The sequence below is a fragment of the Parasteatoda tepidariorum genome, chromosome 7 (assembly GCF_982258835.1).
Source record: "Parasteatoda tepidariorum strain Cologne lab strain chromosome 7, Ptep-v5.0, whole genome shotgun sequence".
NCBI lineage: Eukaryota > Metazoa > Arthropoda > Arachnida > Araneae > Theridiidae > Parasteatoda > Parasteatoda tepidariorum.
Genome location: NC_141761.1, coordinates 78,250,090 through 78,263,682, shown reverse-complemented (window position 1 = coordinate 78,263,682; position 13,593 = coordinate 78,250,090). Strand labels below are relative to the sequence as shown.

The 13,593-nt window shown below is 29.8% G+C and overlaps 1 protein-coding gene across 1 annotated transcript; it reads left to right on the top strand.

The window, feature by feature from the left end:
- Positions 1–238: 238 nt before the first annotated feature.
- On the top strand, positions 239–13,186 carry Mos (proto-oncogene serine/threonine-protein kinase mos). Its single transcript, XM_016059676.4, has 5 exons — positions 239–1,041; positions 3,816–3,991; positions 4,904–5,114; positions 7,107–7,440; positions 12,825–13,186. Exons 1-5 carry the CDS (start codon positions 722–724, stop codon positions 12,993–12,995), a joined length of 1,212 nt encoding a protein of 403 aa, XP_015915162.2. The 5' UTR covers positions 239–721; the 3' UTR covers positions 12,996–13,186.
- Positions 13,187–13,593: the final 407 nt, after the last annotated feature.

Sequence of the window (13,593 nt, the reverse complement as noted above, 5' to 3'; positions counted from 1 at the left end):
TTAATCAAACTAAGTAAAAATAAATGTAGGTTGCAAGTTCGAATTTCACTGTAGCACTGGATATAACTTCGTGATATTCCTCTCTAACTTGTGCTATCTGTTCTTAAACTTTCCAAGACCTAATAAGGTACTCTTTGTAGAGAGCATGCAAGCCTGTTTATGTATGTATGACAATAAATAAACTCACCATACATATCAGTTTTAATTTTTTTTTTCTTATTTTCAAAACTGTGACTGTAATCAATTTGCTTTCGCCAAAAGACTAATAATCGTTCTAATATGATGAAACAAGATCTCAAGTTATGGTTCTAAGGATTCAATATTTTACTGTAGGGCACAGTTATAGCATTCAATAGTATCTAATTACTGGGGTAGAGTATGCATTTCCATGTAATCCATATTTTCAACATTGGACCCGGTTTTTCATCATTGCTTTGCTTTTAAAAATACTTTAAAAAAATTGAAAAGTGTTTTTTTCACAATGTATAAATTTACAATGAAAAACTAAAAAGAAAGCCCATTCAAGATGTCTATAATGATGACTATGATATCTCAACATAATTGCGCAGATTTTTTGCAGCCCTTCAAACTTAGTAAAAGTAAAATATTATTGACCTAATTTCTGAAAATATTAATAATTGAGATTAAGAAGGTTTAGAAATCAGAAATATTAGGTAAAAGAGATTTTTTTTTTTTTTTATTGTTAGAAGTTAGTGTCTTAATGGCTGCCATGAGATTTATGCCTTCTCCTTCATCTGGAATGCTGCAATCATCAAATGATGGAGATCTGAGAGTAAATTTACAGACCACGCCGAAACTCCCCAAAAGGGAAAGACTGGCATCTTTCTCTCGCTTAATAGCGTCCGAAAATTTTAAGGAACTCAGACCTGAAAAAATAGAAGCTCGAAAAAATATCAGACGATCGTTTAAAAAGTTGAATTGGAATATCGATGATTTACCTGATGTTCGGATTTCGCCGAGTAGTCCAGCTTCTGCAACGCAAGATCAGTTTGGGGTTATGTCTAAGATCAAGGAAGCTGGGTAAGTTGGACTGTTTCAGCATTTTTAAAATGGATTCTTACTATCCCAATTTTAAGCTTTAACGAGTTATCGTTTGATATTCTTAAGTCGTAGACAATATTTCATAGCTAGGTTTAAACCTTTATTTCGATTTACAGATATTTTTCTATCGAAAAAATTTAATCTGTGTTTATTTTACAGTTAGTATTGCTGATCAATATTATTAATCACTATTTACTGCTTCGTTTCGCCTTAATAATGAGAGTTGATATTCCTTAAAGTTTTACTATATTTTAAGTTAGCTATTTGTTTAAGTCTCATAATGAACTGATCATAAGGAAACTTCCCAGTAGACCACCTAAGCCAAGTATCGCTGACTGTGGTCAGTAAGCACTACTTTGATCAGTTTGCGAAGGGATCGAGGAAGTGCGGTATCGGTCCTCGTTAAACTATTCTATCACAAATCTGGTTACCAAAGAGGAGGAGTCATCTCCATAAGCAGATCAAAATTATGATTGCATATCTTCTGATCATTCCGAGGGATGTTTCCAGACCGTCGCCAATAGCTCATTGTGCTGCACTTATGCAACGTCGATAAAGTAATGATACTATTACTATTTGTTAAATGATCATGCTTCTGTATTTTAACATATTTTTAAAAAATGAAGAAAAAATCGTAATCAAAGGATTATATATTTTTTTAACAATAAACTTTATATACGTTATTATTTAACATTTTTATCAGCTCCTTTTTGTATATGTTTGGTACAATCTTGCAATCACAATTTTCGCAAATTCTCTAACTAACTAGAGCACTTAACCATATACAAGAGCCTAAATTCTGGTTTCAAAGAGGGTTTCATTCTCTTCCTGATCTCTATAAGGAGAATTATTGTTATATTACAGTCAAAAGAAATGTATCATCAATTCAAGCTTCAACCATTTTTCCGAGCAACTAGAGTTCTCAAATCTTCACGATTCCCCGTGTCTAATAATAATACACGTTTAGATCATTTTCGGATTGCTAAAAAGTTTGATTACTATATTGTCATTAATCTATATTTCGACCACTGTCCAACTAGCTAGAATCCCTTAATTTCAATTGAAGTTCTGTGCTGTATGAAAATAATAAAATGCAATTAGCTTCTGTTTTTTTTATCTTGAAGTAGATGGAAGAAATATTTACAAAATTTAGTTAACTATTCAAATATTTTATTGATTTTAATTGTTTTTATATTTTATTTTATCTAAATGTTTCTTTAAAGATAATAATGATGGTTGAAAAATTTGACTGCTTTTTTAGAGGCAAAACTTTTTCCGGAATAAAAAAATTTAAGAAAAAAATAGTTTTTTAAATTTCATTTTAATAAAACATTTCCCCCTAATTTAGTTTTTTTTTTCAAAGAAATTTTTTTTCCATTTTTAAAAAAATTCTTAATTATTTATTTCTATTATTTCTTTACTTTTCATTTAATTCAATTACAAAAGAAAAACAGAGAAAAATTTAAAAATTCTCTTAATTTTCTTAAGTTTATATTCTCTTAAGTTTATAATTATTTTTATAAAAAACATTTTCAAATAAAAGCACCAAAATTTTTTTAAATGATTCATGTACTTCAATTCGAAAAATGAAATTATATATATTGCAGTTTCATTTTTTTTTTCAAGTTTATTAACACTAGATTGCCTAAGGAAGTCATTTTGACTGCTTTTAATTTCAGTTAGAAAAACAACGATGTATATAATGACACAATTTCTTAGACTTTTGCAACAACATATAATTTTTTCATTGTTAATATTTACTAATAAGTTGTTGTATAACTGTAAATAATATAAAAAATATTAAAAATTAATTTTAAACAAATTTCTTTACACATGTATTTATACTTTTACAATCCAGTCATTTTGACTGCTTTTGGGCAGTATAGGTATATACTAAATTTCAGTCTTTCTAGTGTTAAACGAAAATTATAAATAGTGTCTAACGGGGAACCTGGGATCTTTCAAGTAGAAGGTGAATTGCAAAATCCTTTGTGCCACACTTTGTATTGTTTTAGTTTTTTTTTTAATACTAAATAGACTAAAACATTGGAAGTGGTCCTATCTTACCCCATAATTTCTCTTCATTAGGAATTTTACAAATGCAGATTTCCCTTGTAAGAAAGAATAATTTTTGTCAAATCTAAAACAAAAACGTAGAACGCATTACTTAAATAATACATTTTTATCGCCACCAAATATATTTTTAAAATACTAAGTTTGCCTTTTTAAATGTTAGAAAAATAAGAAAAAATTTTATCCATGTATTCTAATTACAGAACTTAGTTTTTGAAGATTTTGTAGTATTCTGTAAATATTTCATTATCACCAATTACCTTTGTTTTATTAATAATTTTTCCCTTATTTCTACGATTTTTAGAAGGATACTGGTAGCTTAAAACAGTAATATAAACCCCTTGGATGTGATCTTGGGGGAAAAAAAGTTGCATAACTCAAACTAAACTCTGCTTGCTACATTATTTCCAAATATTTGCACTTACCATGCCTTCTATGATAATGAATATAAATCTTCTGCCTAGTTTACCAATTTTGTTTAATTTTAATTTTATTTTTTGCCTGTTCAGCTTAATTTTTTGTAAAAAAAATTTTTTTGTAAAGAATCAATCCTTTGCAAAATTAATTGTTAATATACGAATTAATTTTCCGGAACAACTGTTAGCTTAAAAATTTAATGTAGCAATCATTCACTGGAACAACTTCAGCTCGAAATTCATTGTTAAACATGTCTGTTTCAGGAACTCTGGATTTCTGTCTCTACCGTTCTCACCAAAACTGAACCTATCTCTTAAGTATGAATCTCCTACGTACAAGCAACCGACTCCTATGAGAAGTCCCCTGTACGCCTTTGAACGTAAAGGTGTATTCCTTGGCAGAGGATCTTTTGGAAATGTTACACTGTGTACATATAAAGGTATGGCTTCATGCATATTTTTTGTTTTTACTTTTTATAAATTCAATAAGGCTGTTCTCCATCATTGTAAAAAGAGGTAAAAAATCATCTGTGTTTTTCGATAAAGCTTATCACGCATTTTAATTTGTTGATGAGAATTTAGAACTAAGAATTAATGTAGCTGAGAATTAAGAAAATCAATATTTAAGCAATGACTTTTTTATTGTAAATGGCTACCCCAAATGGAGATGCGTTGTTAAATATGTATTATAGGTAGCGCTATAGTCTGACAAATATTGGCCACTGCTACCCAAACTATACACCAAAATTTTTTACCGTATGGATATTTCTTGCAACAGAATTATTTTACCAAGAAACCGTAACAATGTTTACGTTGGACCAAGTGAAGCTGATTCTGGTTTACATATTATTTAGAATTTCATTTACCCAAAAGTCATGGCTTTCCATATTATTTAAAGCAATAATGAAATAGGTTTCTATTTAAAGTACGCAATACTAACAAAAAAAATTTTTTAAAATTTTGAAAGCCTTCAAAATTATCCCAATCTGTTTATCAGGTTACTTACATATATTTTGAATAGTTTCTATATCTGGGTTTGCAAAATCCTTTTAAATAAAATTGTAATACATAAATTTGGCAACCACGTTTAATACTCGGTGAAAATCTTTGACAGAACACGGAAGTAGTTGGCATTTCTTAAATCGGTCCACTGTGTTCTAAGTTACTAGCGAGTTAAAGAACGAATAGCTATTAAATTTTTTTCTTTAAGAACTAAGACTTTTCTTTTTGATAGAGTGAAAAACAATTTTGGAGTCGGACATGGAAATAAAAAAAAATTTGTTACGTCATTTTTGCTTAAGCTATTTAAATTATGTCACTAGACAGCTTTTAAAATATAATTTCTTTTGTAGGATCAAAAATTGCTTTGAAGGTTATTCATGATAAAACTACTTTCATTGGCGAGCGTAATTTCATAAATATACGTCATCCTCATTTAGTATCCATTCTACATATTACTACTCTACTGGACAAAGTATTCATATGCATGGAGTTTGCAGGACAATGTAACCTCCAGCAAATTCTTGATACAAAAAGCGAACTGGATTTCCCAAGAAGACTAAGGTATAAAATATCTTACACAGGCTTCGTTTTATTTGCTTAAGAGTTTCTTAATGCGAAAAAAATATTTAAAAACAAAAATACTTGCCGCTCTGTAAACATGTCCTTATGTATCTTTTGAATCTTTGACAAAAATTAATTTTAAAAAAATTGCACATCTGGGGTTGTAATTTATGTTTAAGCAAGGAAGAGACGAAAATGCTGTTAAAACCTGTCGAATCTGTAGTGGAAGAAAGAAAATTCAAAATCAGTTTAATTGCCTCACTTGGGACTCGTCATAGTTAGAAAGTGTTCTTGTTCTTCCTTAGCTTTCCTATATAAGACAGCTAGACCATATATCCATACAGAAGTTTGCACACTATGGGTCAGGCTTTCTTAGCTGACCCGTAATGTGCGAACTTTTGTCTTTTATTGTGAAAAAAATTAGAAAGTGAAGTATTTATTAAGGGTGTCAAGTATTTGCTTCGTTTTAAAATTTCCACTGAAACTAATTCGCAGTTTGGACAACAAAAAAAATTGTGTGTGGTCATTACAGGTATTTATTCAATTGATAGCTTTTTATGTAATTAGTTTCACCAAACACCTACTGCTTGCCTATATTGCAACCTTCAATTCTACCACAGATTGAAACTGCTTATTTTTGGTTTATACAGCCATACTTAGGATAGATTCCTCCTCCACGTTTTCTTGGCGATTCATGACAACCAAGCTATTTGAAAACCACCACTATGTAGATTTTTCAGCTTAAATTGGAGACATAGTTCTGCTAGAAAATATGACTAGTGCCACTAAATCTCCTTGCAAATAGAAATCAATTTACTTCTTTTGCTAATTGATGGCCTTTATGCGACATGAGGAAGAGAACAGTTCAGTTGACCACTATAGCTGTAGTCTTCACACGCAATGAATGAGCTTGCCTTTGAGAGAAGAAATTCTCTTCTTTGCTAGCTCTATTGTGATATCGTACAAAACTGATTGTAAATTTCAATGATACACGAAAGTCATATTTGGTACAAATACCAAATTTATAGAATGTTAAAAACAAAGAAAATGGTTATAAAAAAAGAAAGCAGTTTGAACAAAAGTTTAGATTCGTCCAATGAGCAACGTATTTCAGGCCCTCTATTGAAAAAAATTAATCTTTCTATTGCGTTAATTATTAAGCATCATTAAAATTAAAGCATAGCTTTAAATTATTATGTTACCTACCTAAAATAAATAGCATAATTAAAATAAAAAACAGAATTGTTTGTTGTTCTATATGTATATATATATATTGAAAACTAAGACTGTTCGCTTTTAAACTTTCATTGAAGCATATCTTACAGCTCAATTTGTTTCGTATTTTTGTTGCTAAAGAGTTGTTTGAGAAAATGAATTTTTACTCATTTAGTCACCATATATAAGCATTAGCGTTTTTATATAACATCGATGTAGTACATTGTTTTACAGAAAATTATTAGTTAAGGGAAGGGTAAAAATCGCCTCTAAAAGTCTGATTGTGTACTATAGCATACAGAGGGAAGGTGGGATTAAAAATCGAACTAACCCATTTCTTTTGCGAAGTTGGAATTTAGTTTTTATAATAGACCTCCATTCCACCAATTAGAGGGCTTTTGACAATTTTCACACCTCTATTGTTTTGATTTTCTCTGATTATACTTCGTCAGATATTGATAAAATGTTATTTTTTCTTTTCATGCCTTTTCCCTCACTTGTATTTAATTTTTGACACCTAATGTGCTGTTTTATTCCATTATAAAGGTTTTATAAAAAGGGAAGTTATTTTCTATTATTTTAAGATGTGTTAAGGATAATTATTACAGAACTATCTAAAATTGAAGAGTTTGTTTAGTATTAAATTTAATAAACAATATAATAACAAAATTAAGGAAAGAGCTAAAATTTATAAGATTTTTCGACGTATCTTCTTCAGTACTTTTTTTTTAACAAACATTAATAAAAATTGTGATCAATTAGATTATTTTTATTTAGCTTCACGATTCAGATTGCTCTGGGATTACGACATTGCCATCAACGTCGCATTGTCCACGGTGACGTTAAACCTGCTAATGTGATCGTGAGTCCATTTGGAGTTTGCAAACTGGGTGATTTTGGCCACAGTTTTAAACTGGATTCTTTCGTCAATAATCTGTGGATGCAAAATGAGGACGTCATTGGAACAGCTGCTTACGCGGCTCCTGAAGTCTTAAGGGGCGCCTCACCTACCTTATTTTCTGACATTTATTCATTTGGCATATTACTGTGGCAAGTGCATACAAGGGAGCTTCCTTTTGCTGGAGAACATCCTCATGTTATAATCTATAAAGTAAGTAATTGCTTTAATCAATTGCAGTTGATTGTTTTTCCTATTTAGGTGATTTAATTTTGCATCCTCTCGCTTTCGCCTCTTTCTAAGTGTTCAAGGAAAAGAGCGATCATTTTAACATTGTTATTGCGACTCCTTAGAAAAATTCGGCATAGGATTTCCATAAAAAGTGCCACAGGATTTCCATAAAAAATGTCGTAGGATTTCCCTATGTGGTTTTGCCTGTGGTGAATTCCATGGTATTTTTACATATAAAATTTTGTTATAAGACTATAATGTGCTATAGCATATGATTAAATTTTTTAATAAGTCATGGCAACATTTATTACCATGTTCACTCCCAAATACATGATGGATGCGTATAGTGTGTTTCCATTAGTTTGCCATATGCCTATGCTTCATTTTGATCATACCATATGTAATATGGTGTACCCGCCATATAATACCATACACATTTCTATGGTTACCATAGGCGTGCGGTACCTTGACATAAAAAGTTCTGTGGTTGTCATAGATTACCATAGATGTATTTATGGCAATTTTTTCTAATAGGTTTGAGGCAACGATTCCCAAAATATTTAATTCTAGTAAAATTTAAAGTACTCTCAATAAATACAAGCTTAATAAATACACACACTTTTAGTTGAATGAGAAAATTTCTCCATCAGGGAAAAAAAATTCCAACATTTTTTCGTTAAGAAAAACTTTCATAATTTTGAGTTTTGCTAGTTTCTGTTTAACTTTATAGTAAAATATATTCTGCGCTATTACGAAATCTCATTTTCATTACCTCATTTTCTATAATTATTTTATAAAGTTTGTATATGTGTCTCAATTGTTCCTTCCCTGTAGCTTTCTATAATTTTAATTAGTTTGAATAATTGAAGCGCTCAATGATAAAAGGGAGTAAGTTACAGTTCTGCACTTACAAGAAAAATTACTTAAAAAACTGTATCAATTGAGGAAAGATAGTTTGAAATTTATTCCAAATCATTGGATTCTCTTCTTTAAGCAGTCTAGAAAATTACTCGGTATTTGATAATTGGTGATTGATATTCCAAAATCAACAAAAATTATTTTCGCAAAAATGTTACATGCCCCCTTTTAACACTGGCCGCTTCATTTGGGTATAATATAAAAAAAACACAACTACTTCCACTTAGTAGGAATAACATTTACCATGACGCAATGCTAAATTCTATGCCACTATCCACATAAATCAATTCGCGATCGCAACGAACTATAGGGGGCGTTGTTGTATGAGACGCATACCTGCGATTTCTATATGAACCGTCATTCAGTTACTCTGAAGACGTCTTTAATGTAGCGTGTAGCATTGTAACGTTCCTTCTTTAATGTGGCGTATTAAATTTAAAAAAGAAAAATGTTTGATATCCTTTCTTATACAACCGAAAACAAGATGGTATCTCTTTTTTTTTAAAGAAGGAACATCCAAAACACATCTGAAAAATATTTGTAAATAAACAGAAAAAAATATGTATCTTCTTATTAGAGTTAAAACCTAATGCCTGAGAAATAGTTTTACTAAATTTAATGATATAACCTGAAAGGCCTATTTAAACTTTACATTCCATAGTTTTAAGAATCATATTACTTCAAACATTAAAATAAGCAAAAAGTATACACAAGCTTCATAATTTTATGTAATTTAATTTTGTAAATAAAGTTTTTTGACAAGTAATTTTATCAAAAAATTTTAAGTTTTAATAAAAATCATTATTTAGAAACTGAAAAACGTAAAGTAAAGAATGCTTACGATACAAAACAAAAAAAAACAACAACAAAAAACAATTCTAAAAATTCATTATATTAAAATAAACGACTTTCATGTTTTTTTCTTTTTTGATTCATAATCGGAAGTAGAAAACCATTCCATAGAAAACTATCATCAAGAAAAAAACTACTTAAAAGTAAAATTTTTTATTTTATAAAAATTAACGCTTACCTGCTTTATAAATCAGAAGAATTCCAAAATTATTTGTTCTTCAATTTCTGTTACCATTTTTTAGTGCTACGAAAATGCGTCTTTGGGATTTGCCAAAAATAGAACAAGATGCAATTTTATTTTTTCTGGAGCGAAATATTTCGCCCATTGTCCACCGAAATCCGATAAACTACTTTGATTTTAAATAAAGTGTTTCGTTTTATGACTTGTCACAAAAATTTTAGGTGTTGATTGGCGGCACTTAAAAACAGCCAAATCTGTAGCTGTTGTGGCGTTAATACATAAGTACCGAATTTTTATTCATACTTTTCTGAATCATATTACTTGAAACATTAGAATATGCAAGAAGTATACATAAACACATAATGTTATACCATTTATGTTTTCAAAAAAAGTATTTTGAGAACAATTTTTATCAAAAAATTATAAACTATAAAACGGAAAATAAAGAATTCTTAGGATAAAAAACGATTTTAAGAATTCTTTACATTGAAATAAAAACTTTCATATAGTTTCTTTTCTTATACTTCTTAATCAGACGTAAGAAACCATTCTGTAGAGAACTATCATCAAATAAGAAAAAAAAAGTTTTACCAGCTAATTTTTTTATTATAAAAATCATAACACTTACCTTCTTTATAAATCCGTAGAGTTCCAAATGAAATGTTCTTCGTTTGAAAGTTTTATTTTCAAATAATATGTGCATAGATTATCCCTTTATTACAGTACAGAACCCGTTATCCGGAAATCAGTAAACCGGAAAACCAAAAAACCGGAACGAAATTCGATAAATTTTCCCACCATTTTTTTTTTAATTTTTTTTTCCTCATAAGATTTTAGGATTTTTATTTCTTTTTTGAAAGATTTTTACCTTACCATCATTTTGGAAATAATCATTAGTGTATTACTTAATCGTTTTTTCTTCTTTTTAAGATTATTTCCAAATATTTTTTTTTAGTTGGGTTTAACAATAAAAAGAACGGCTTTTTGTAGCGATTCAGAAAACCGGAAAAATCAGTTATCCGGAATAGCGATGGTCCCGATCGTTCCGGATAATCGGTTCCCTACTGTACTTTTAGATAACATACCACACATCAAAATTTTATAATTGTAAGATCTCGATATGAATTTGAATATGTAGCTTAAAAACAGAACAGCTGAATTCTAGTTGAAATTATCTATTCTTTCAAAACTAAGAAATACTTACCAAGAAAACGATAAAAAAATTTATTAATCATCAGCACAAATGACACTATTTCAAGTAATTTGGTTGATTCTTTATTGTTGTTTTCCGAATTATATAGATACAGAAATATATACTGTTCTATAACAATAAAGAAGAATTCTATAACTATTGCAGTTCTTGACGTTCTGAATTCACATTTCTTTATTGGAATGACGAAAGCAATGTTGACTTCATTTTAATTTGTAATGAATTGAAGACAGAAAAAATTATTTTACCGTAATATACACATCTGTAACAGCAAGTGATCATGAAATTGTAAGTTATGTTGTTGGTAATAGAAAGGTTAAAATTATTGAGAAATTGTTCTTCAAATGCTTGGCGTGATCTGCTTCAATGTTTGGCATGTTCTGGTTAGTTTTTTCAAGTTCTTCAACTGTTCCTTAGGGAAATTTTGATTTTTATTTGCTGCTAAGAAAATGGCGTCCGTCATGGCCGATGATTTGGATGGAACTGAATGAAAACGTGATAAATTAATGTCTGATATTTACAGGCTCCCGATAGAGGGCGTACTCGAGCGTTGCGATCGCGAATTATTAATCAAAAATCGAATATCAATTTTCTTTATAATGCAATAAAATCTGGCGAGCAGCTATTTAAACGATCAAGCACTTCGTTTGTTTATTTGTGGCTTGAAGTTAGGCTCGCAGAAAATGCCGTTCATGGGTTAAATTTAGTAGGAATAACACAACCTGTGACGTAGGCTATAGTATACCCAATTATTTCGTTTTATTTATTCTTTTGCCTCTGGTTTTATTATTTTTTTCAATGAAGTGGCAACAGTTGTAGCATGACTGATCTAGTTCCTGCATCTGTGTTATAGTTATGTCATGTTGGCGGAAGGAGAGAGAAAACATCGCTTATAGTCGGTCGTTTTCGCTTTATAGTCAGTAGTTAACTGCCTTTCCATGAATCGTAGGTTTATAAACTTTATTTGCAAACTGTTTCGCCTTCGCCTATTCCGTGACTCATTTTCAAATTATTCTTCTATCCATTTATTTACTCGCTGCATCGAAAAATAACAAAGCAAACTTAGTTTAAAAAAAGCAAGATCAGCAAGAGAAATTTCATATGATGCTGCACCATGAATCATTGTTTAGAAAGATATGGTTTGGAAAACTTAAAAACACCTGGTAGATAAAAACTGTTCAAAAAATAAATAAGGCGGTCATCATGGCAGTGGGGAAACATTGAGTGATGTTGATTGAATGACGTTTCGATCAAATGATCCGATTTTCTTGAACTAAAAAGCACGATCCAAAACATGCTAATTAATCAGGGTGGACATTAATTTGAGAAAAGATATCAAGTTTTTTTTTTGTAAAAGCCAATTTTTTAAACAAATTGAGTTAAAAATTAAAATATTTAAACTGATTTTGAGTTATTTTGGTGTGCTGATATCAAAATAAGAAAGTTTTTCTCTGTGTAAGCTCAATTTTTTATATCAGTTTCAGATCATAAAATCCATGTCTGGTAAGTCTTGAGAAAGAGAGCTGATTTTTGTACGCTAGAATCATGCCTACTTTTCTTTCCATCTGCATATTTTTAAAACAAAGTTTTTTCGTATGAAATAGGGTCAAAATTATTTTAAAATACCACTTTTCTAGTAGACTTGTGAATTTTGCATGCTTTAAAATTTAGTGATGAAGAATCTCTAAAAGTATAGAGGACTGAAAGAAATTCTTTGCATATTCGAAATCAGAATAACGCAAAATAAATAAATAAAATTTCAAAATTTTCTCTGGCTGCACTTCCTCAGACCGTGTCTTAGTGGTTCGAAATTCCCTTTAGTACTCTTGGCCGGGCAGTGTGGTGCGGAGGCCAGGTCGCAAGATTACAAAAACCAAAAGCGTGTGGCACTAGTCCTTCAATCCCAAAGTTCCTCTCTATTGGTGATGGATTTGTTCCTTCTTTTTCGGGTATAGAATGCTTGGAAATGCATCGCATTCACAATACTGTTTTTTAAGGTAAAGTCCAATAACCTGATAGTGTGCTGTTTATTGAGACTTAACAACCAAATGAATCAAAATTTCAAACATACCAAACCGAAAGTAAATCGTTGGTCTGCTTGTCTTTTTACTTTTTTGTCGTTTGTCTTTTGAATACTTAATTTTTTATAAGAATGCCAATTATGCAGCATGCTGAAAGATATTTTAGTCCTTAACATTGTTGCAGGTTGCACATTACGGATTCAGACCAATGTTCCAAGCTCCCTCTTGTGACGCTTATGAAGAAACTGCTAAATGTTGTTGGTCTGAAGAGCCAAGTCTACGTTTGAATATAGCCGCTGTGATACACAAGCTTCAAGAAATTAAGAAGAATGTTCAGAAATGCGTCACAAAATAGATTCTAGTTACCAAATGATCCTTGCGTATTTTATCTAGAGACATTTTATAATTGTTTTGTCGTTTGTATATATAAAAAGAATAATCTAATTTGTTTTTCTTTTGTAATACATTATTTATTTGCATATCGAAGTTGGAGTATTTTCAGTGATATTGTTTTGATTACATTTTAGTAAAGTGCAATTAAAACTATTGATTTTGTAATAATTTATTCATTAATTTCAATTTGTTAATTTATTTTGGTTCTCATTATTCAACGTTTTATTTTTACTAAATCGTGATTTATTTAATCAAATAAGTATATAAATTTATATCTAATAAGTATATAAATTTATGTACTTTTGAATTTTTGATTTCATAAATTATTTTTTTGTTGAATTTTAAATTCATAGCTTAATATTAATGTTTTTTTCACATCAAGATTAAAGTAGAGTTAATTACTGGATAAAACAAACATTTTCAGATTTGATTTAGTTAGATTTATATCTAAGGAAGAAAAACTACCATAATCTTATATAGTTACTGAAAATTCCCCCCATAGTATCCACTCTGAATAACTTTTGATCTAATGATCTGATCCTCACGTTTAAGGACTTAAT

What these genes read in the sequence shown, in the direction of transcription:
- Mos (XM_016059676.4), top strand. Translation starts at nt 722, where the DNA reads ATGGCTGCCATGAGATTTATGCCTTCTCCTTCATCTGGAATGCTGCAA. An exon ending in TCTAAGATCAAGGAAGCTGG is followed by an intron (nt 1,042 to 3,815) that starts GTAAGTTGGACT and finishes TGTCTGTTTCAG; the next exon opens with GAACTCTGGATTTCTGTCTC. An exon ending in CTCATGTTATAATCTATAAA is followed by an intron (nt 7,441 to 12,824) that starts GTAAGTAATTGC and finishes ACATTGTTGCAG; the next exon opens with GTTGCACATTACGGATTCAG.